This window comes from Cyprinodon tularosa, unplaced genomic scaffold (assembly GCF_016077235.1).
Source record: "Cyprinodon tularosa strain WSP-4 unplaced genomic scaffold, ASM1607723v1 ctg1103, whole genome shotgun sequence".
NCBI lineage: Eukaryota > Metazoa > Chordata > Actinopteri > Cyprinodontiformes > Cyprinodontidae > Cyprinodon > Cyprinodon tularosa.
This window is the reverse complement of record NW_024037898.1, coordinates 136324-159660: the sequence shown is the minus strand read 5'-3', so window position 1 is coordinate 159660 and position 23337 is coordinate 136324. Positions and strand designations below refer to the sequence as shown.

At 49.5% G+C, this 23337-nt stretch overlaps 2 protein-coding genes across 2 annotated transcripts; both read right to left on the bottom strand.

Moving 5' to 3' along the window:
- Positions 1–1453: 1453 nt before the first annotated feature.
- Positions 1454–23188, bottom strand: f7 (coagulation factor VII). The gene is made up of 15 exons (XM_038297665.1): positions 23035–23188; positions 21342–21508; positions 21235–21259; positions 21046–21159; positions 20823–20963; positions 20412–20500; positions 20227–20347; positions 19598–20140; positions 10282–10445; positions 10159–10183; positions 9898–10011; positions 9385–9531; positions 3256–3365; positions 2983–3103; positions 1454–2093 (listed from the first exon to the last, which is right to left on the bottom strand). The coding sequence occupies exons 1-15, from the start codon at positions 23111–23113 to the stop codon at positions 1492–1494; spliced, it is 2562 nt and encodes an 853-aa protein (XP_038153593.1). The 5' UTR covers positions 23114–23188; the 3' UTR covers positions 1454–1491.
- Positions 10046–13245, bottom strand: LOC119791621 (coagulation factor IX-like). The gene is made up of 3 exons (XM_038297827.1): positions 12990–13245; positions 10282–10445; positions 10046–10183 (listed from the first exon to the last, which is right to left on the bottom strand). The coding sequence occupies exons 1-3, from the start codon at positions 13048–13050 to the stop codon at positions 10130–10132; spliced, it is 279 nt and encodes a 92-aa protein (XP_038153755.1). The 5' UTR covers positions 13051–13245; the 3' UTR covers positions 10046–10129.
- Positions 23189–23337: the final 149 nt, after the last annotated feature.

Here is a 23337-nt window from a genome sequence, read left to right as displayed (position 1 = left end):
GACCTGACCTGGTGGAGATGCTGCTGCAGCTGGCAGAGGTCTACAGTCCTGGACCAACAAATGCGCCAAAGATGTTACCTTCTGAAGACGCATCCTAAGGTTAAATGTTCACCATGGCAACCATCATTACACAAAACCCACCGTGGACTGGGAGGCGTGGCCTCATGGTATATATATAATATAGACGCCATGAGGTCAAGCCTGGATGCTAACAGAGACATTTAGCCAGCTGGATGGAGCAGCTGGATGGAGCAGCTGCGTGGAACAGCTTGATGGAGCAGCTGCATGGAACAGCTGGATGGAGCAGCTGGATGGAGCAGCTGGATGGAGCAGCTGCATGGAACAGCTGCTCCATCCAGCTGCATGGAGCAGCTGGATGGAGCAGCTGGATGGAGCAGCTGCATGGAGCAGCTGGGTGGAGCAGCTGGATGGAGCAGCTGGATGGAGCAGCTGCATGGAGCAGCTGGGTGGAACAGCTGGATGGAGCAGCTGGATGGAGCAGCTGCATGGAGCAGCTGGATGGAGCAGCTGGATGGAGCAGCTGGATGGAGCAGCTGGATGGAACAGCTGGATGGAGCAGCTGGATGGAGCAGCTGGATGGAGCAGCTGCATGGAGCAGCTGGGTGGAACAGCTGGATGGAGCAGCTGGGTGGAACAGCTGGATGGAGCAGCTGGATGGAGCAGCTGGATGGAGCAGCTGGATGGAACAGCTGGATGGAGCAGCTGGATGGAGCAGCTGGATGGAGCAGCTGCGTGGAGCAGCTGGGTGGAACAGCTGGATGGAGCAGCTGGATGGAGCAGCTGGATGGAACAGCTGGATGGAGCAGCTGGATGGAGCAGCTGGATGGAGCAGCTGCGTGGAGCAGCTGGGTGGAACAGCTGGATGGAGCAGCTGGATGGAGCAGCTGGATGGAGCAGCTGGATGGAACAGCTGCTCCATCCAGCTGCATGGAGCAGCTGGATGGAGCAGCTGGATGGAGCAGCTGGGTGGAACAGCTGGATGGAGCAGCTGGATGGAGCAGCTGGATGGAACAGCTGGATGGAGCAGCTGGATGGAGCAGCTGGATGGAGCAGCTGCGTGGAGCAGCTGGGTGGAACAGCTGGATGGAGCAGCTGGATGGAGCAGCTGGATGGAACAGCTGCTCCATCCAGCTGCATGGAGCAGCTGGATGGAGCAGCTGGATGGAGCAGCTGCATGGAGCAGCTGGGTGGAGCAGCTGGATGGAGCAGCTGGATGGAGCAGCTGCATGGAGCAGCTGGGTGGAACAGCTGGATGGAGCAGGTAGAAGTAAAAATCAAACAACAAAATATTGTCTTTACTGACTCGCTAATACAGATTGTTGAAACCTTTTATGCAGACCGACATGGAGGAACCTGTTTAATGCATCTCTGACATCAAAGATCAACTGTTTCAGTTTGACTTTAATCTGTTGGGATGAATGATTCTCAGACATTTATAATGAGTAAATAATGTGTTTAATTCTGGGAAAGTTATTGTAGAGTAACAGTAGCAGAGCCGGGGACCGTCTCCGTGGGGATTTCCCTCTGAGCCGGTGTTGCTGTTTGGTTGTGGATCCACTCCAGGTAGTTGGACACTCGAGTGTAGATGCCGTAGTTGCCTGGTCGGGCGCAGCCCTTCCCCCAGCTCACGATCCCCAGCAGGAAATATGTTTTCTTATACTTGGTCACCAGTGGACCGCCGCTGTCGCCTTTACACGAGTCACTCCGACCGTCAAAGTATCCGGCACAGAACATGTTCTCGGTGAGCGGCACGCCGCTTTGCTCCACACAGGTCTGCTTTCGTATGCGCGGCACCTTGGTACGCCTGAGGAGGACGGAGATGGGCCCGTTCTCGCTCCGCTTCCCCCAACCGCTCACTGTGTGCAGGTCCACCGCCCAGAGCTCACGTTCTGCCAGTGTTCGCGTCGGCAGGCAGATAGGGACTGCGTATGGCGAGTAAACTATCGGAGACGCTAGGCGAAGGAGGGCGATATCGTTGTCAACAGTTCTCATCACATAGTTCTGGTGCATAATGATCTCCTCGACTTGGATGACCTGCTCAGTAGACTCGTTAACCCTGGTGTCGTGTTCGCCTGAAAGACAGAACAGAAACACATTTCACCAAAGAAAATCCAGCAAGACCCCTTCCCCTAGAACCCAAGTTCATAGACCCTCAACGTGGCATTAGCCTTTAGCAAGAGAAGGAAATTCAAAGGAGTTGGTTGAAATCAAGCCTTTATTCAGGCGTATGAGATGTCACAATTATTAGTTAGCTGCTCTGCTGTTAAGTCGGGCATACGCTGTACGATTTTTTCAATTTTAGCACACAGCTACACACTGCACGACACAATCGCAGGGTTTAAAAGTTCACAGCTCACCATGTTTGTTCTCACACTGTGCGTCTCGACGCTCTGATGCGATCTACCTGCTCACACTGTACGTCTAAAAACGTGGGACTGAGCTCCGCAGTGAGATGGCGCTACTCGGACTCGTCTATCCGGAAGCCAAACCAGTAGAAGAGGAATCTCAAGCGCTGCCTTGGCTATTTGGGCAATTTAGTGCTGAAAGCCCTAAAAAGAAAAGGAGACGACGTATTTGGACAAAGACATGGCTGAGCTAACGTGGCTACTACGGTCTGTCAGTTTGACAGAAAGAACTCCCTTTCACTCATTGCCCCCCCACCATGCTGCTGGGTTTACATCTGAGAAGAAGAAGAAGAATCCTTGCTTGTGCGCTGAGCTATATGCCCACGACCACCTTACGACGGTAACTTTCTCTGGACCTTACGATTCCTGATAGGGAGGTGGTCGTTAGAGGCTGATCGCCCCTCGTTACCCCCTGCATACGACACGATGCAGGACAAACGACTATGCTGAAAGTCGGCCTGATCAAAAAATTCTCGCACAAATGAAAAATCGTCCCAAAAAGGGAGAAAAAAAAAACCTACAGTGTACGCCCAGCTTAAAAATGAGAGATTTTTACCTGCAACCACCTTCAGGAACTGTGGGTCAGTGTCAGTGAGGCAGTGAGAGGCTGTGAGGATCCATGTTGGTTCGTAAATCACTCCTCCACAGAAACCTTCGCCTTTATACTTCAGCAAAACCTTCAAACAGCAGAACAGAACAAGTCAACCGGTCCAGGTTTGACGACCTGTGGTCATCAGGTTCAGCTCTACAGTAACCATCCAGACTGTCAGGCAGAAAGAGTCACATGCCTCCATGAAACAGATCCACTCCGCCTTTAGCTCCCACCTACCTGCCAGGGGCATTCACCCTTCGGACACTCCGTCCCTCCCACAATCCTCAGCAGATGGCTGTTTCCGGTCACGTCCCGTAGGACAGGAATCATGCCGCACGCTATCGGCTCTGACACAGCAAAGAAAACATTTCTTTACTATTCCTCAAGTCAAAATATATAAAAACAAACTTAATTTAATCCTTCAAGAGTATTGATTTGGTACCAAGTAAATGTCTATTTCTTTATTAATTAGGGATCCATTCCAGGTCACCTCATTCTTTAAAAATGTGTGAATACATTTTAACAATCTATTCCTATCAAGTAATTCTAACTCACCAACTAAGAGCGTCACATTTTAAATCAGATTACGTGTCTTTGTTTCATTCTGAGTATTGTTCATTTGAAGGAATAGTATGTTCTGCCAGGAATAATCAATAGTTCATTACTTATTCGTAAAACCAAGGCGTTTGCAGCGATTTAATGAATTTCAAAGAAATATTTTCCATTGCGATCACTGAGTCTGGGAGCGGCCATTTTTGCCCAAATATAGTAGCCCCTCCCTCCTGCCATCTTCCAGCAGTGACGTCACGGTGTGGTAAGCCTAGCGCCATTCTCCCCGCTTTCCAAGCTAAATCAATGGGAACTACTAGACACATCTGCAATCAACAACAATTATTGAAGATTTCCAGAGGACTTCACCATTGAAATTCACCAGAGCTATAGTGAAACTGACAATGCCCACGTGCATGGCAGCTGGATGCTGGAATACATCGGGTAAAAGTGAAAAAAAAGAGTTATTCCACCTTTCTGATTCCTGATCCTCCACGGACGGGTTGGTCGTTGGATCGCCAACTTGAAGAGGGAGGATTTGCCATCGAACTTCTGGCCAGAGAAAAAACCCGTAATACACTATATTGCCAAAAGTATTTGCTCACCTGCCTTGACTCACATATGAGCTTAAGTGACATCCCGTTCCTAATCCATAGGGTTCAATATGACGTCGGTCCACCCTTTGCAGCTAGAACAGCTTCAACTCTTCTGGGAAGGCTGTCCACAAGGTTTAGGAGTGTGTTTATGGGAATTTTTGACCATTCTTCCAGAAGCGCATTTGTGAGGTCGCACACTGATGTTGGACGAGAAGGCCTGGCTCTCAGTCTCCGCTCTAATTCATCCCAAAGGTGTTCTATCGGGTTGAGGTCAGGACTCTGTGCAGGCCAGTCAAGTTCATCCACACCAGACTCTGTCATCCATGTCTTTATGGACCTTGCTTTGTGCACTGGTGCACAGTCATGTTGGAAGAGGAAGGGGCCAGCTCCAAACTGTTCCCACAAAGTTGGGAGCATGGAATTGTCCAAAATGTCTTGGTATGCTGAAGCATTCAGAGTTCCTTTCACTGGAACTAAGGGGCCAAGCCCAGCTCCTGAAAAACAACCCCACACCATAATCCCCCCTCCACCAAACTTTACACTTGGCACAATGCAGTCAGACAAGTACCGTTCTCCTGGCAACCGCCAAACCCAGACCCGTCCATCAGATTGCCAGATGGAGAAGCGCGATTCGTCACTCCAGAGAACGCGTCTCCACTGCTCTAGAGTCCAGTGGCGGCGTGCTTTACACCACCGCATCCGACGCTTTGCATTGCACTTGGTGATGTATGGCTTGGATGCAGCTGCTCAACCATGGAAACCCATTCCATGAAGCTCTCTGCGCACTGTTCTTGAGCTAATCTGAAGGCCACATGAAGTTTGGAGGTCTGTAGTGATTGACTCTGCAGAAAGTTGGCGACCTCTTCGCACTATGCGCGTCAGCATCCGCTGACCCCGCTCCGTCAGTTTACGTGGCCTACCACTTCGTGGCTGAGTTGCTGTCGTTCCCAAAAACTTCCATTTTCTTATAATACAGCTGACAGTTGACTGTGGAATATTTAGGAGCGAGGAAATTTCACGACTGGATTTGTTGCACAGGTGGCATCCTATCACAGTTCCACGCTGGAATTCACTGAGCTCCTGAGAGCGACCCATTCTTTCACAAATGTTTGTAAAAACAGTCTGCATGCCTAGGTGCTTGAATTTATACACCTGTGGCCATGGAAGTGATTGGAACACCTGATTCCAATAATTTGGATGGGTGAGCAAATACTTTTGGCAATATAGTGTATGTAGCCAACATTTGGAAGAAGAATGTTTTCAAGATGACTTGGATAATAGCGCGTTGTGACAAACACCAGATACAGCACTGGGACTTGATCAACAGCCGATACCGCACCGTGACGTCACTAACCAGTAGGTGGCAGTAGTGTTCTTTGACAAACATGGATGCCTCCAGTAAAGCACATTCACATGAAAATTACTCTGAATTAAAAATCTGATCATTTATTGAACAGGATGGAATCATTTCACATTTAAAGAACTTTCAGGAGTTTGGATTCTGAATATGAGCGACTTTTCCTTTGAAGTGTTCGTAACGCTTTCTGGCGTCAGAAACCGTGAAAGCGTATATATGTGGTGAGGACAGATCAGATAAAGGTCATTTTTGACACGCTGACTAAAAAATGTGTTCAAATGTCAGCAGAACGACATCAGAGCAGCATTTATCTCCATCAAAGGTTTTTATTTCAGCTGTGCAGACTGATTACACTATAAACCATCCATGTCTATAGCTCTGGTTCTCACGCTGCGTTGCCAAAGCACGTTTATTTCCATATCGGGGACACCAGGTGTGTAGAGCACCTGAGGTCCTATGAACTGGTAGAAAATCAGCTGAGTATCAGGGTGTAAAATCTGATCAAAAGGTTGGAAATAAACTAATTCTGCCTACTAATCGTTTTATTCGGGAGGCCGACTGAAGAACAGGGACTGAATCAGAAGCTGATCTTTAGCCAGTGGAGGTCATACAGACATGACATCAAACGTCACTATCATGTTAAACCTCCAGATGGCAGCAGAGAGCCTGCAGCGGCGTTCCTCCAGAACTCAGAGATTATCGTAGCCAATCAGGGACCAGGCTGGCTTTGCTGCTGCTGTGTTAATAATATTCAGACTGTTTGGTGCATTGGATGTGGTAACTATAGTAACTAGGTAACTATGGTAACTATTAGGGTTGGAAGTTAATGAAGTTTGAACAATTACAGGATTTTAGTGGAGAAAACTGAAGGGTTTAACTTAAAATGGGAAAATAAACATTCCTTTGAGTCACTTCATTGTTTGAATTTCTTCAAGTCTGTTAAAACATTAAAAACTTTTAATTTAGAAACTTTAAATCGACTGAGTTAACTTGTCGGTGTCATGACTCTGCATTTTTTGGTTCTGTTTAAGTTTTCTTTTTTGAGTTTGTGTTTTCTACTTTATTATTTTTATTTCCATTTTGTGTCATTCTAGTTATTTATGATTGTATCGGATGTTCTCAGGTATTTCTTGTTTGCCCTCTATTGCCCTCCTGTGTTTTTCCCTCGCTCCCTTCTAGACTCCTCTCTCCACACCTGCTCCCAATCTGCTGATTAGCCTGGTCTGTGTTTCTGTCTCCCATTTATACACCTCCTCTTCAGTCCCTCTTTGCTGGTTCCTTGTCGTTGTTATTTGCGTCCTCGTCTCTGAGGTTCCCTGAGGTTTTCCTGTTTTCTGGTTCTTTGGATTTTTTTGAATGTCTGCCTCAGTTTTTTCAATAAACCAACAACTTAACTTTACATTTTTTATCTTTTGAAATCCACAAATTTAAACGATTTGATTTTTAAATGTTTCCATCAAATTATTCCAACCAAACGTAGATAAATAGAAGAATCATTTTTAAGACATTTGATTTATTGAATCCCCTAACAGACTGTACTCTGAGGTGATATTAAATAGTAAATGTTGGTGTCTCAGCAGTTTATCAAACTAAACGCATCTATATGAATAAAACCTAAAACAATAATGCAGGACTTTGCTGATAAACGTCTGAAAAGCTGAAAACATTTAGAAAAATCACCATTTTAATGAAAGGATGCAGCTCGTTAGAAGACCTCAGAAACGATGAGGCCTGGAAGTGATCTACTCTCTTCTTAAAAATATATCAGACTAGAGGAATTATTAAATAATCCCGTTTATGGAGAAGTCATTTTTTTTATCCCTAATATTGAGGATAAATTAAATAGTTTTGTCTGGATTCTGACTGAGGATCTGCAGCAGCTCTTGGTGAAGACGAGCTTCAATCATTCTTCATATCATTCCTCCAGTAAAGCTAACTGTATATAGAGGGAGATCTTTTATTTCCGGGTGGATCATCTCAATCAGTGGTCCTTCTAACTGTCAGTCATTCTGGTGATGTGTTTACGTAAGGCCGTCCTACGTGCTCGTCCCGTTAGCAATCTGTTTCTCTGCGCTTTCAGGCGTATATCTGGGGAGAGCTTCGCTCTCAGACAGTCATTGAAGCTCACCTTTCAACATATTGAGCAGGAACACCAGCCTGTAGTCACGTTTTTGTGAATGAAGAAACGGCCATAATGCAGCGGCCGCATGCCGAGTCGGGAGCATCTGTAGCGTTAGCGTGACTAATGACCGATCTCTTTATGGTGAACAAATTAACTGTTAGATCGCGATATAAAGGTGGAGAGCTGTGCTCAGTAGCTAACAGGTTAGCCTCTTTTAGCTCGGTCAGTTAGCCATATTAAAGTCTATGAAAGTCATTTTTTAAGATGTTCCATCTGTCCTCTGCCAACATAAGCTGAAACTTTTAATGTCTCCTTGTTAAATGGCAGAACTCAGTCTGTCGTAGACGGCAGGACTTTCCTTCAAGACTGACTGATTGTTTTCTACTTTCCGCTACTTTAGATCACAGATGAAACATTAAATAATAGCAGATATGGGAAATAATATGTTGAGACTCAAGAAGGGATCTGATTCTTAAAGCCGTAGGGAAATCATATTAAATGTCAAATCATTCTGGTTTAAACATCTATATAAATGTTTATCAGACCATATTGTCACAAAATGTAGAAAATTTCTGTTTAAAAACAAAAAAATCCTGTTTTAAAATCTGTTTTTTTTCCCGTTATCTTCTGCAGGCCAGTTAGTTCTACGTCAGCCTGAACACCTAAATTCGGCCAATCATATATCAACGGTCATCTGTCAATCAAATGTTTTCGGTCATAGCATCTAGATTCATGTGTCGCAGCTAATATACGCAACGGTTGAAACCAGAATCCTTTCCTTTCCCATTGAGTTGCGTCCCAGTGTTCACGGGGATGGACGTCTGTGTCTTCGGCAGGCGTAGAGCTAACAGAACTGGCAGCGTTGCGAGGCAAGGGCTCAAACATGGACGGCTGGAAGCCTTCTACACCAAACCAAGCTTCTGCCGCCCTGGCGTCCTCTTCCACAACATCTTCGTCCCCGCTTTCCTCCTCTAAATAAAAAATGGATGACGGAGGAGACTCATCCACGACCTCCGACACTAAACTCTCCTCCTCTTGCATGTTTCCGCTGTCCATAGCGTTCCTTGACAGCGTCGTTTCTAAGGCACCAATTTAGTGCTACTTGGTCCCAATGGAATTTCCCATTGGGAACCTGCTAGCACTAAGTTGCCAACTGGTTAGCAAGATGCTTCCGACAAACCGGACACAACCAAACTTGCTTGGGAACCTTCCGCCACAACAATCCCGCCCCTTTGATAATCGACCAATCACATTCACTTTATTCACTCCTGTAAAGTTGTGCACCACTCGGGAGAATTAAAAAATGCAACGATTGGAACAGCCGCTTCCCTACGACTTTAAGAAACGGAGCAATACAGTTTGTCCGAGTGGTGTTGCCATACAATAACGTCATAGGAAGGTGTCCAAGTTGAGGCATTAAACGCCTTTAAGGCTGAATCCATGTTTGGTGTGAACGCGGTGGAATTGGTGGAGTGGATCAGCCTTCGGCGTAGTGATGTGATGTAATGAGGCTAATAATGCAGCCTTTGGAGGTTATAAGTAGGCTGCCCTTATAATAGGCTGCCCCTGAAATTGGAGCCTCAGTGTTTATAACCAAGATGGTTATCATGTCTCTGGATCCAATAACGCGGTCATGGACAGGACTCTGGAGACCCTGAAAACAGAGAAGGTGCAGGGACCCAGACCTCCAGGAAGCCTGAACTAGAGCAGTCAGTCGGACGTGAAGGTTTTCTGAGGTAAACCTGTTGAGATGCAGCTCCGCCCGTCAGCCTCCAGGTGGTACCCTCCAGCGCACGAACATGCTAGTCTTCGTCCATAGTCGTCCTCATGGCAGAAATGTTCACAGCCTCCGTTCTGCAGCAGACAGCTGTCAGACTCCTGCTGCTGCTCTGAAAACATAGATCTATCTTCAGACTCTTTATGACGACTCATATAAATCAATGAAACACCAGTTATTAATAACCCCAAACCGAAACTTTTCTACATTTTTGTTTAGTTTCTTCTTCATGAGATGAGAATCAACAGTTGCTGCCTGAACTGATGCCCTCTGCTGTCCATCGGAGGTTATAGTCAGACAAATAGAGCAAGTTTACACCTAATCTGCCTGGTTTAGATCTTATCTACTCTGCAGCAGTCCTCCCCTTCATGCCATTGAGGAAGCTGTGTGGCTCATTCATTTCTCTCATGACCTTCGTTTGGAGCCTGTGAGGCTAAGAACAGACATAACTCAACATTTTTTACTCCGCAATGCTCACCGAGGTCACAGTTGAGTCCTCTGAACTGAGGAAGACATAAGCAGGCATAGGACGCTCCGTCCAGGATGCAGGTCCCGCCGTTCTGACAGGGACTGGACTTACAGCTGTCAGGGACTTAAACAGATTAGAAACGATCATTGATTAGAATATAAAGGTGAACTCATGGTGGAAATGTTTATTTATAAAACCCTGGAGGTCAGCAGACATGTTCAGCTCTCTCTATACTTCAGCCCTAACTCATGTCGATCAACCATTGCTCACCAGAGTATTTCTTCCAGAACTCGTTCTGAGGAAAAGAAAAGAAACCAACAGGAGTTAACGGATCCTGTCTCATCAGTTAGATCAAAGGAGCTCTAATGTCGTAGCATCTCTGACATGACGCACCGTCAGCTCCGTGTGTTCAAACACCTCTCTGGCCTCTTCAAAGCTACATGTCTCCTCCAGACACTCCCGCTCTAGATCTCCCATTTTCAGCTCCTCAAACCAGCCGGAGTTGTAGCGCCGGGTCCGGACCAGGACGCCATGGGCCTTCTGTGGCTCCAGAAAGACTGAAGACCAAAGCAAGAGGCAGAGTTCATCAGCCGACAGTGGAACAAAGTCAGGGATGAATGAAAATGTTTAAACGTTGATCCAGGCCTGGAAGTAAACCCAGAACCAGCTGCCATCTTTGTCCGCTTCTTCTTGTTTGTTGTTATCTAGTGATCTAGATCTAGTAATATAATGTTCCTTGCTAAGTTATTACCATGTTATTGCATAGTTATTGATGTACCATAAAAGTAAAAACTAGAAAAAAGAAAAAAACTTATTTAAATATTAAGTTTGTTGAATACATATTTAGCTTCAAGCTAAAAAACGAAATATTTACTTTGCAAATTAAATATTTCGTTTTTTAAATAATATTTAGCTCCAAACTAAATATTTATTAAGCAAAGTAAGATTTTTATAAATGAATGACATAGTGAAAAAATTGACTTGTAAATAATGACTTGTTATCTTATTACCGTGTTATTACATGGTTATTGCTGTACTGTAAAAGAGCGTTACCAAAGTATTTTGGCTATTGTGACTATTTTTATTAGTTTGTCCTAGAGCAAATGTATATTGGGTAAAAACACTGCCAAACTAGATTGGTTGAACACATAACTTTCAACCCGATTAAAAACAAAAACTGTGGAAAAACGATTATGTTTGAATAAAAATGACTCACATCTTTCAGCTCTTTCACTGTCTGCTTGAGCTTATTTCACTAAAATTGCAGAAAAACATTAAACCTTAAATGATTTTTCTCTTCTAAGACATTTTACACAGAGAAAAAGATTTTATTTTACAGACCAATCATTGACAAATTCAAAGGAACTTAAATGGGAAAAAAACAAGAAAAACGATTGCAAAAAATCCCAGATTATTATTGCTAACTGTAGTTCTGCACTCCACCAGTAGGTGGGAGCATGTTCACACGAAGCTTCGTGAACTGTGGGGATTATTGAAGCAATTAGCCCAAACAGTTCAATATATCTTCATCTCACCATCACTACCCTAAATGACTTTAGTACCAGTAGTTTAGACCCATCCTAGTTGGTCCTCCCCATGGTGCATCCTTCTCTCATCACAGCGTCTTCAGGTAGCTGTTTCTGGGAGCTGCTCCTTCGATCCAAGCTTTATCTAGAGGTTCTGAAAAGCCTCCTCTGTTACCAGTTGTAGGTATGAAGCTGAGCTCCGCCCATCCCAGTCGTGGTTCACTGATGCTGTATGCACCTGTGCATGGCGGCCTAGCTTCTATAGGTGTGTCCCAGCACAGCTGTGGCTACAGTCTAGCTCACCACCATCAGTGTGTGACCGTGTGCATGAATGGGTGAATGTGGTGTGAGGCGCTTTGAGTTCCCTGGTTTGAACAGGTGCTATACAGGTACGTTTGCCCATTTGATGACTGATGACCAAACACCTGCTCGCTAATGTCTGCAGAGTTAATAGACTTGCTTTGGCCAAACTCAGTCTAATATCAGAGATCTGATTGTTCCTTATGTTCCTAACAGAGCACTTCGCTCTCAATCTGCAGGTTTACTAGTGGTTCCTAGAATTTCTAAAAGTAGAATGTGAGGCAGATCTTTTAGTTCTCAGGCTCCTCTCCTGTGGAACCAACTACCAGTTTTAGTCCGTGAGGCAGACACCCTGTCTACTTTTAAGGCTAGGCTTAAAACTTTCCTTTTTGATAAAGCTTCTAGTTAGAGTGGCTCAGGTTATCCTGAGCTATCTCTATAGTTCTGCTGCTATAGGCTTAGACTGCTGGAGGACATAGGGACCCCCTTTTTCATCATTCTGCTTCATTCTATCTCTATTCTCCCACTCTGCAGAATCTGTTAGTTCAATCTCTAACGTTCTGCTCTCTCTGCTTTTTCTCATAGTAGCTTCATCTGGTCTGTTCCTGTTTGGCTGTGACTCCATCCTGGAGAGAAATATCAGCTGTGCTGCTGCCATCAACACCTTTGTTTCTAGATGTTGGAGCTTGGCATGACATGATGTGAAATGGAGCTATAGAAATAAACGGAATAGAATTAAATATTCTAGAAAATCAGTGGTCCTTCATATTCCCTGCATGCTTGACTTTACTGAAAGAACATGCGCTTGTTTTTAGAACCCTTTGACGATCATCTTTAGCAGATCCCAGCCTCCACCAACACTGGTCTGACCTTTGTGAAGGTGCAGCTTCTCTCATCTTCAGATGTTCTGCAGATTAACCTCTGAGAACATGAGTGCACTTTATTTTTTCTTCTTTATGGAAACAAGAGAACTTTCCTTCAAGCAAAAACCATCAGAGGCAGATCTACTCAATGCTAATCAAAGCACTGCAGACCAGTGCAGACCTTCATTGTGGCTAACGGCTCCCAGAAGCTCTTGATCAGTTGCTGAACTCAATTATTTCAGTTTTCATGACTGGTTGAGTGGGTGAGGCATACAGCAGGACACTAAAACACCTCCATTTATCTGGACCCTGTGCAGATGTTAGCCCACCAGGCAGCTAGTTTGTTATAAATGGAAATAAGAAGCTTCTGGTCGTTCTGAATCTACAATGGTTTAGTCTGGACCTTCCTCACCTGAGGCTGGCTGGGAGCCCTGCAGCGTCAAGACGAAGGTGATGAAGACTCTCGGCCACATGGCGGTTACATCAGAAAGCTACCATCGCTGCTCTACCATCGGGACATAAAGGTACAAAGTGTCCAGCACTCCCCCGCCACCACTGGGCTCCTGTTGGTCACATGGAGAGACCTGCGGTGATGAAACACTAACTGACCCATGCCCTCAGGTTCAAGAGCGTAAAGATCTGTTGTTCATAAATCTGTTGACCAAATTCAGCAAATCAATGCCTCTCCTGGGACTGATCTAGATATCAAACAATTAGACCAACAAAGGAGGCAAAGGGTGAAATCTGGATCTGACCTCCTGGCAGAAGGTATAAGAAGAACCAAGATATGGGAATGAAAACACTTTTATTTGCTCTGTGCTGAAAACTGAGAAGCGTTCCAATCTGCCTGCCTGCTGAGAACCTTTGCCCCCCCCCCCCCAAAAAAAAGAAAAGAAAATCTAATGTTTAGCAATAGTTTACTTTAAGGTCAGTCATATGATCTGATTCTCAAACAGCAGTGCTGTGGCGCCCTCTGCTGGTGAACCAAAGACCATTTGTAGCCAGTGTCGCCACTGAAAATAAAAACCATAATTTCAGGGTCTGAATCTTCTATAGTGATAAACCTGCCTGTAGAAATCAAACAGACTTCAGTAAAGATCCTGGTTTATTGTGTGATTTTTAATATTACGTCATTGGCTGTGCATAAAGGACAACTGATGCACATCAAATTTACACTGGCCAGTGGGGTGACCAGTGGGGAGGCCAGTGGGGAGGCCAGTGGGGAGGCCAGTGGGGTGGCCAGTGGGGTGGCCAGTGGGGAGGCCAGTGGGGTGGCCAGTGGGGTGGCCAGTGGGGTGGCCAGTGGGGTGGCCAGTGGGGAGGCCAGTGGGGTGGCCAGTGGGGAGGCCAGTGGGGGAGGCCAGTGGGGTGGCCAGTGGGGTGGCCAGTGGGGTGGCCAGTGGGGTGGCCAGTGGGGTGGCCAGTGGGGAGGCCAGTGGGGTGGCCAGTGGGGTGGCCAGTGGGGAGGCCAGTGGGGTGGCCAGTGGGGAGGCCAGTGGGGTGGCCAGTGGGGTGGCCAGTGGGGTGGCCAGTGGGGAGGCCAGTGGGGAGGCCAGTGGGGAGGCCAGTGGGGTGGCCAGTGGGGTGGCCAGTGGGGTGGCCAGTGGGGAGGCCAGTGGGGTGGCCAGTGGGGTGGCCAGTGGGGAGGCCAGTGGGGAGGCCAGTGGGGTGGCCAGTGGGGAGGCCAGTGGGGTGGCCAGTGGGGTGGCCAGTGGGGTGGCCAGTGGGGTGGCCAGTGGGGAGGCCAGTGGGGAGGCCAGTGGGGTGGCCAGTGGGGAGGCCAGTGGGGAGGCCAGTGGGGAGGCCAGTGGGGAGGCCAGTGGGGAGGCCAGTGGGGAGGCCAGTGGGGTGGCCAGTGGGGAGGCCAGTGGGGAGGCCAGTGGGGTGGCCAGTGGGGAGGCCAGTGGGGAGGCCAGTGGGGTGACCAGTGGGGAGGCCAGTGGGGTGGCCAGTGGGGTGGCCAGTGGGGTGGCCAGTGGGGAGGCCAGTGGGGAGGCCAGTGGGGTGACCAGTGGGGAGGCCAGTGGGGTGGCCAGTGGGGTGGCCAGTGGGGAGGCCAGTGGGGAGGCCAGTGGGGTGGCCAGTGGGGAGGCCAGTGGGGAGGCCAGTGGGGAGGCCAGTGGGGTGGCCAGTGGGGTGGCCAGTGGGGAGGCCAGTGGGGAGGCCAGTGGGGTGACCAGTGGGGAGGCCAGTGGGGTGGCCAGTGGGGTGGCCAGTGGGGTGACCAGTGGGGAGGCCAGTGGGGTGGCCAGTGGGGTGGCCAGTGGGGTGGCCAGTGGGGTGGCCAGTGGGGAGGCCAGTGGGGAGGCCAGTGGGGTGACCAGTGGGGAGGCCAGTGGGGAGGCCAGTGGGGTGGCCAGTGGGGTGGCCAGTGGGGAGGCCAGTGGGGTGACCAGTGGGGAGGCCAGTGGGGAGGCCAGTGGGGTGGCCAGTGGGGAGGCCAGTGGGGTGACCAGTGGGGAGGCCAGTGGGGTGGCCAGTGGGGTGGCCAGTGGGGTGGCCAGTGGGGTGGCCAGTGGGGAGGCCAGTGGGGAGGCCAGTGGGGTGACCAGTGGGGAGGCCAGTGGGGAGGCCAGTGGGGAGGCCAGTGGGGTGACCAGTGGGGAGGCCAGTGGGGAGGCCAGTGGGACAACCAGTGGGGTGGTCAGTGGGGCGGCCAGTGGGACAACCAGTGGGGTGGCCAGTGGGGTGGCCAGTGGGGAGGCCAGTGGGGTGACCAGTGGGGAGGCCAGTGGGGTGGCCAGTGGGGTGGCCAGTGGGGTGGCCAGTGGGGTGGCCAGTGGGGAGGCCAGTGGGGAGGCCAGTGGGGTGGCCAGTGGGGAGGCCAGTGGGGAGGCCAGTGGGGTGGCCAGTGGGGTGGCCAGTGGGGAGGCCAGTGGGGTGACCAGTGGGGAGGCCAGTGGGGTGGCCAGTGGGGTGGCCAGTGGGGTGGCCAGTGGGGTGGCCAGTGGGGAGGCCAGTGGGGTGGCCAGTGGGGAGGCCAGTGGGGAGGCCAGTGGGGTGGCCAGTGGGGAGGCCAGTGGGGAGGCCAGTGGGGAGGCCAGTGGGGTGGCCAGTGGGGAGGCCAGTGGGGTGGCCAGTGGGGTGGCCAGTGGGGTGGCCAGTGGGGTGGCCAGTGGGGTGGCCAGTGGGGTGGCCAGTGGGGAGGCCAGTGGGGTGGCCAGTGGGGTGGCCAGTGGGGTGGCCAGTGGGGTGGCCAGTGGGGAGGCCAGTGGGGTGGCCAGTGGGGTGGCCAGTGGGGAGGCCAGTGGGGAGGCCAGTGGGGAGGCCAGTGGGGTGACCAGTGGGGAGGCCAGTGGGGAGGCCAGTGGGGTGGCCAGTGGGGTGGCCAGTGGGGAGGCCAGTGGGGAGGCCAGTGGGGAGGCCAGTGGGGAGGCCAGTGGGGAGGCCAGTGGGGAGGCCAGTGGGGTGGCCAGTGGGGAGGCCAGTGGGGAGGCCAGTGGGGTGGCCAGTGGGGTGGCCAGTGGGGAGGCCAGTGGGGTGGCCAGTGGGGAGGCCAGTGGGGAGGCCAGTGGGGAGGCCAGTGGGGAGGCCAGTGGGGTGGCCAGTGGGGAGGCCAGTGGGGAGGCCAGTGGGGAGGCCAGTGGGGTGGCCAGTGGGGAGGCCAGTGGGGTGGCCAGTGGGGAGGCCAGTGGGGAGGCCAGTGGGGTGGCCAGTGGGGTGGCCAGTGGGGAGGCCAGTGGGGAGGCCAGTGGGGTGGCCAGTGGGGAGGCCAGTGGGGAGGCCAGTGGGGAGGCCAGTGGGGTGGCCAGTGGGGAGGCCAGTGGGGAGGCCAGTGGGGAGGCCAGTGGGGAGGCCAGTGGGGTGGCCAGTGGGGTGGCCAGTGGGGTGGCCAGTGGGGAGGCCAGTGGGGTGGCCAGTGGGGTGGCCAGTGGGGAGGCCAGTGGGGTGGCCAGTGGGGAGGCCAGTGGGGAGGCCAGTGGGGAGGCCAGTGGGGTGGCCAGTGGGGTGGCCAGTGGGGTGGCCAGTGGGGTGGCCAGTGGGGAGGCCAGTGGGGTGGCCAGTGGGGTGGCCAGTGGGGAGGCCAGTGGGGAGGCCAGTGGGGTGGCCAGTGGGGTGGCCAGTGGGGTGGCCAGTGGGGGAGGCCAGTGGGGTGGCCAGTGGGGTGGCCAGTGGGGTGGCCAGTGGGGTGGCCAGTGGGGTGGCCAGTGGGGTGGCCAGTGGGGAGGCCAGTGGGGAGGCCAGTGGGGAGGCCAGTGGGGTGGCCAGTGGGGTGGCCAGTGGGGTGGCCAGTGGGGAGGCCAGTGGGGAGGCCAGTGGGGAGGCCAGTGGGGAGGCCAGTGGGGTGGCCAGTGGGGAGGCCAGTGGGGAGGCCAGTGGGGTGGCCAGTGGGGTGGCCAGTGGGGTGGCTAGTGGGGTGACCAGTGGGGAGGCCAGTGGGGAGGCCAGTGGGGTGGCCAGTGGGGAGGCCAGTGGGGAGGCCAGTGGGGTGGCCAGTGGGGTGGGCAGTGGGGGTGGCCAGTGGGGAGGCCAGTGGGGAGGCCAGTGGGGAGGCCAGTGGGGAGGCCAGTGGGGTGGCCAGTGGGGTGGCCAGTGGGGAGGCCAGTGGGCTGGCCAGTGGGGAGGCCAGTGGGGAGGCCAGTGGGGAGGCCAGTGGGGTGGCCAGTGGGGAGGCCAGTGGGGTGGCCAGTGGGGAGGCCAGTGGGGAGGCCAGTGGGGAGGCCAGTGGGGAGGCCAGTGGGGAGGCCAGTGGGGTGGCCAGTGGGGAGGCCAGTGGGGTGGCCAGTGGGGAGGCCAGTGGGGTGGCCAGTGGGGAGGCCAGTGGGGAGGCCAGTGGGGTGGCCAGTGGGGAGGCCAGTGGGGAGGCCAGTGGGGTGGCCAGTGGGGAGGCCAGTGGGGTGGCCAGTGGGGTGGCCAGTGGGGTGGCCAGTGGGGAGGCCAGTGGGGTGGCCAGTGGGGTGGCCAGTGGGGAGGCCAGTGGGGTGGCCAGTGGGGAGGCCAGTGGGGTGGCCAGTGGGGTGGCCAGAGGATAAGAATGACAAAAATAAAGTTTAATTCAAATGTTTCAAATGATGAATTGAAATAAGGCGGCACATGAGATGTAAGCATTTATCTTCTACATTCAAAGAAGGAACTGGTGAGACTGTAGATTATCCTGGATTAGATTGATATCCATATCTAATTTTCCTTTGGGATTAATAAAGTGTTATTAAGTATTAGGGCCAGGCTAGAGATTTTTTTTATTCGTAAAATTACGAGAATAAAGTCATACAGCAACCTGAGTCCACTTTGACATCCTGCCCAATTTCTGGTAATTTTATAACTTTATTCTCATAATATTACGATTCTTACGATTCTCAAAATAAAAAAAAATCTCTAGCCTCGCCCTAATACTCTAAATACTCTCCATAATAAATGTTTTTATAAGGTCATCATTGTTTAAAGACATTTTAATCTTCACAGTAAGAAAAAAACAACTAGCAAGAAAGCGGTTAGATTAAAGCTAACCTCAATTTTTTTACTTCCTGCCAGCGTTTGATGCCCAGATGAAAACTTAGAACATTTATGTTTTCCTTCAACTGAAATCTGCTCATTTTTAGATCCATGTGAAAAGAAAATGGCCCCATGTGGTTATAGTGATTCATGCTAACTTGGGTGTAAAGCACCTAAAGAAGAGATTGGGACACATATATATCGGACATGTTAGAGACGTCACGTAAATCGGTCTGATTTGGGTCCAAATTAAAGGTATGGTGGAGGAATTTTGCGAATTTTAGAAAAGACCCGCCCTCTTCACTTAAAATAAAAACACACATGCACAACCCTGTACCCAGTCTGGAGAGGGAACGCTTATTAAATGCGTTCCAAGGCGTGCACGAGCACATTTCTCCTCATGCACGCTCTGTTTAAAAGATGCTGTTTGCATCGTTCATATTCTAACTTTCTAAGTGAGAATGGGGACAAGCATGTAGGACGTCCTTACATGAACATATCACCAGAATGATTAATAGTTAGGAAGACCACTGATTTTGAACATCCTCCACTATACCTTTAAGTCCTACATACCAAGAAAGAGACCGTTTGGCTCTGTGGTCCTGGATCTGATACAAATCTGATCTTTTCAAATGCGGCCAGGTCGCATTCATCCGAACTTAACGCCATCAATACCCGACAAAAGTCAATATTCTGCATCTTGCTAAGTAGAGGCAGCACGAAAAACAACAACCATGGTGGACGATGATGCGTTTAGCAGTATTTATGTTTAACCATCTTGAAAAGATTGAGTTTTTAAGGCTGGGAAAGATCGCTTGACGCGTTCCAGCGCTACCATCCATGTTTACTTCCGCAAACACATAGCACGCTGTCTTGTGACATCATTGCGTCCACTACTGGGCATGTGGGACACTTTAATTGTATGAATGCAGTTCACACAGGAGATCACATACAAGTCGCATTTATTTGGAAATGTAAATGGACACGCAAAAAAAAAATCGTATTTCTCAAAAAAATCAGAATTGAGCATCAAGGCCTGCAGTGCGAATGTAGCCTAAGTCCCTTCAGAACCAACAAACACGTTAGCTTGGTGGCTTCAGGGTCAGTTATGTCTGGACGAGCTAACAATGCTAACTTCCTTCATTAGGACGCCTGTTCTAGTGAGCTGGGATGTTACGAATGAGTCTGTTCCACCTGGACCATCGCTCCCTCTGACCTGCAGAGGGATTTTAAGGTCTTATTTATCAGGCATCTTTTGCATTCAATGTTTCATAAACCATAAATCTAGAAATAAAGAAGCAGCTTATCCTGTTTATACATATTTATTTCAACCAAAATGACAGAATTATGAGTTTTTGCCTTTAATTTCAAGCAGCTGATCACCGTTGGTACAAACAGACATTTCTACAGATACAAACCAGAGTTAAAATATTTCAGACTTTATACCAAATTATTCACTAATGTCCAGATATTCACAAAAGAAAACAGTAATTCCAGATTTTTAGCTAAAATCTTGTTTGGTTTGTAGGGAACTACTTTTCTGACCCGTTGAGTTACTAATCGCCGCAGTGACCGAAAAGTTTCAGCCAGTCGCCATTACAGACTCCATCCAATCCAGGAAGTTGTTGACCTTGGCGTAAACGCCGTACATGTTCTCCTTGGCGCAGCCGTTGCCCCAGCTCACCACGCCCGTCAGGAACCAGGTCTTCTTGTACCGCATCACCAGCGGGCCGCCGCTGTCGCCTTCGCAGGCGTCCTGTCCGCCTTTCCTGTACCCTGCACAGAACATGTTTTTGGTGATGTTGAGCTGGGTGTGGAGGCGGCACTCCTGCAGCGGGACCCTCGGCAGCACCAGACGCTGCAGGAACCGAGCGGTCGGACCGGCCTCCACCAGGCGACCCCATCCGGAGACGGTGGCGTGGCGGACGGTGGACAGCGTCCAAGCGAAGGTGCTGTTCCGAGCAGGCAGGCAGATTGGAACGACGTAGCGGCCGAGCTTGACTGGGCGGTGAAGCTTTAGCAGGGCCAGGTCGCTGTCGGAGGTGGAGCTGTTGTAGTCGGGGTGGATCGTGATGTTGAGCACACGCCGCCGCTGTTCCGTTTTCTCCGTGGCCTTTAGGTCATGCTTCCCTTGAAAGTCAGCACACGTTTAGCTTAAGCACAATTGAAAGACCCGGGCAGTGAGTTAGACCTGAAACGACTTCGCATCACCTCACCTACATCGATGTGGAAGATGGCCGACGGCTTCCTCCAGACGCAGTGAGCTGCGGTTAGAATCCACACGTCGGACAGGACGATGGCTCCACAGGTGAACCGGCTATGTTCGTACAGCACCGCCTGGAGACACATCCGTTTACTCTATAGTTTGCCGCATTCTTGCTAAATGTCGCGTAGGACTTACCTGCCAGGGACAGTGTCCTTTGGGGCAGATCTGTCCGTTAACTACCCTCGGGGCAAAATTCACCAACGGTCTTCCACAGACGACTGGATCTATAGCAAAAAGATGAAACTTCAGCAGAGCCATGAAGTCCAAGGAGTCATGGGGATTACAACTTGATGGTTTGATTTTGTTAAACTTCCCGTCAAATACGAAAGAAAACTAATTTTTTCTTTTTCTACTAATGTCCAAACTGAGGGAACCCTAATTTGGAGTAGTCTACCAAAGCAGACGTCTGCTGAGGAACCTTGGTTCCAGGAATAATCCGGGACACCCAGACCAGCGGCCCATTCTCATTCAGATCCTTTATGTTCGACAAAGGTAGGAAGGTCACACAGAAGGTCCCAGAACATGGACCTCCATTGGAGCGCAGACCTTGAGGCAGACAGGTGCTGTTGTCCTGATCCAGACCATAACCAGGAGCGCAGAAGCAGACTTTGGAGCGATCCGGGTTAACTCTGCAGAAATGCTCGCAGCCTCCGTTTCTGTGGCGACATCTGGTGGAGGTTGAACGTACTGCAGGGGGAAGGGTAGAGAACATCTTCCAGACCAAGAAGGAGAGCCACAGGTCAGAGTTCAGGCTGTGTGACCTTCCTACCTTTGTCGCATTTGGATCCATGGAAACCTGCAGCGCATTTGCAGACGTAGGTGTGGAAGTGCCGGGTGCAGGTCGCTCCGTTGCTACAGGGGGACGACAGGCAGGGGTCCACGACTGAAAACGACGGGAACAGGATGGGTTAGGATGGGTTCTCACAGGAGGAACTGGAGACGTTCCGTTTAGCAGTACCTGTGTATGTTCTCCAGAAGTTCTCCTGAATGCAGAGGACACACAGGAGAGTCAAAACGAGTCGAAGACAAAGACACAGGAGGATAAAACGGCCGAGTCCGACTCACCAGCTGCTGGGAATGGGGAATGATCTCCCTGGCCTCCTCGTAGGAACATTTCTCCTCATAACATTCCCGCTCCAGGTTCCCCTGCCTCAGCTCCTCCAGGAACGTGTTGGCCCGACGGGTCCGATGGAAGAACCCACTGGCCTCATGTCTGAGCAGGAAGGCTCCCCCTGGAGGGAAACATCAACGGAGCAGCGTTTCATCAGAACCGGGTCACCTTCATCAGAACCAGAGGTTATTATTGGCATGGGTGTTGCGATACGATACGTATCACGATAGTTGGGTGATAATGCAATACCATCACTATGTAATATTTTTCCCATCAAAGTTAAATGTATAGATAAAAAATCAGGTACTGTATATGTTCATCAGAAAATATTGATAATTTTGTTCTTTTGGTTTCCATCTTGTTTGTGGTTTGAGTTTGTCCATGTCTTCCACAGCGCCATCTACCAGGGTGGAGGTGAAGAGGTAGCACATTTAGCATCATTTTGTTAAGGAAAAGTTTATTTTTAAGTTGTTTTTATCGATACTGGGAAATGAAATATCGATGTTATCTTGGGCAGCCGATTATCACAATATAACCGGCAAATCGATTTTTTTCACACAGGGTCTCTTCATCTGCTGCCATGGAAACGCTAGGGCAGCAGATCACGTTTATCTGGCATTAATGTCTAATCTGAGAAAAAAACATTCTGTCAGAAGAGGAAGTTTGTGTGATTCAGCATCACTGCAGACGGAGAGGAGATGATCCTGCAGAGAGAACCTGCTAATGTCTACTGGCTGGATTTACTGTGAACAGAGAACCAAACAGCCAAATTCCTCTGATTTTTGTTTATCTGACTCTGTTCATTATTATTCCTCCACTAAATGATAAAGTCATAATTTATTATTATCTAGATACTATTAATAACAGGAGGTGAAATGCAGCTCCAGACGAGCTTTGAATGTGGTGATGTCATCAGTACGCTGCTGTTCCAATTAAACCAGATTTATTCTTCTCCCGTTTCTCCCAGAGTCCAGACTTTCCTGGGTTCTAGTCAAGAACGGACTTGGAGAGGACACGAGTCCGTACTCACGTTCTAACGAATTGAGGAACGGCTAATAATTCTGTAGTTTTGTACCAATAATAATAAAATTAAAGCTGTTTCATTCAAAGCTAACATGGTAGCATAACTTTACCAATCAATCAATCAACCAATCAATCAATCAATCAATCGTTTCTGTGGCTCGTCGTGTTTTATTTATGGTCACGCGTTTGTCTGCCTTCTGTTTTGAGGCTAATGTAGCATCGATGCAAACAGCTCTAATGAAAGAAAACATCTGGAAAAAAACTAAATCCAACATTGCTGCCAAAGACATGACATGTCATTTGCTTTTAGTTCATTAGCCTGCAGAAAAACTATTTATTTATTTTACTAAAACTATTGGAACTAAAATTCAACATAAGAACTGTCAATGTAGCAAAAGCTGCTTCAGTTTACATTTTTAATAAGATGCAATTTTTAGTTAAATTACAATGAAAATATAGTAAAGTTTTTTTATCTAATTTTGCTGCCCTGTTTCTGGTGATGGTTAAAGTTGGATCAGGCCAAAGCTGCAGACGGTTCTGCTCCTCAGGGAGAACAATCTGAAGGAACCAGAAGAACGAAAACAGACCAAGAAGAAGAAGAAGAGCAGGAGGAGGAAGACTGACCTGTCCCGGTGCATGCTGGGAGGAAAACCGTTAGGATTAAGAAGAAGACGCTGCTCGTCTGTCTGCTGATGGACGCCATGCTTGTTTGAAACTGATCAAAGTTCACAGAAACACAAACACAGAAAAACCCCCAACAGGAAAAAACACGTCTGCCAGATAAAAGCTGCAGGTTTATTTTCTCCTTTTACGGTAAAATGACCTCATTTTTTATTTTATTTTATTTCAATCTGCAGCTGAACATCAAACCTCAGAGAACCTCTGACTTTAGTCAGTTTTTAACAACATTTATCAGTTTCTGCCGGG

What these genes read in the sequence shown, in the direction of transcription:
- LOC119791621 (XM_038297827.1), bottom strand. Translation starts at nt 13,050, where the DNA reads ATGTGGCCGAGAGTCTTCATCACCTTCGTCTTGACGCTGCAGGGCTCC. An exon ending in GGGCTCCCAGCCAGCCTCAG is followed by an intron (nt 10,446 to 12,989) that starts GTGAGGAAGGTC and finishes TTTGGTCTTCAG; the next exon opens with TCTTTCTGGAGCCACAGAAG. An exon ending in TTGAACACACGGAGCTGACG is followed by an intron (nt 10,184 to 10,281) that starts GTGCGTCATGTC and finishes TCTTTTCCTCAG; the next exon opens with AACGAGTTCTGGAAGAAATA.
- f7 (XM_038297665.1), bottom strand. Translation starts at nt 23,113, where the DNA reads ATGGCGTCCATCAGCAGACAGACGAGCAGCGTCTTCTTCTTAATCCTA. An exon ending in CCCAGCATGCACCGGGACAG is followed by an intron (nt 21,509 to 23,034) that starts GTCAGTCTTCCT and finishes GTTTCCCTCCAG; the next exon opens with GGGGAGCCTTCCTGCTCAGA. An exon ending in AGGACTCAACTGTGACCTCG is followed by an intron (nt 9,532 to 9,897) that starts GTGAGCATTGCG and finishes CTATGTTTTCAG; the next exon opens with AGCAGCAGCAGGAGTCTGAC.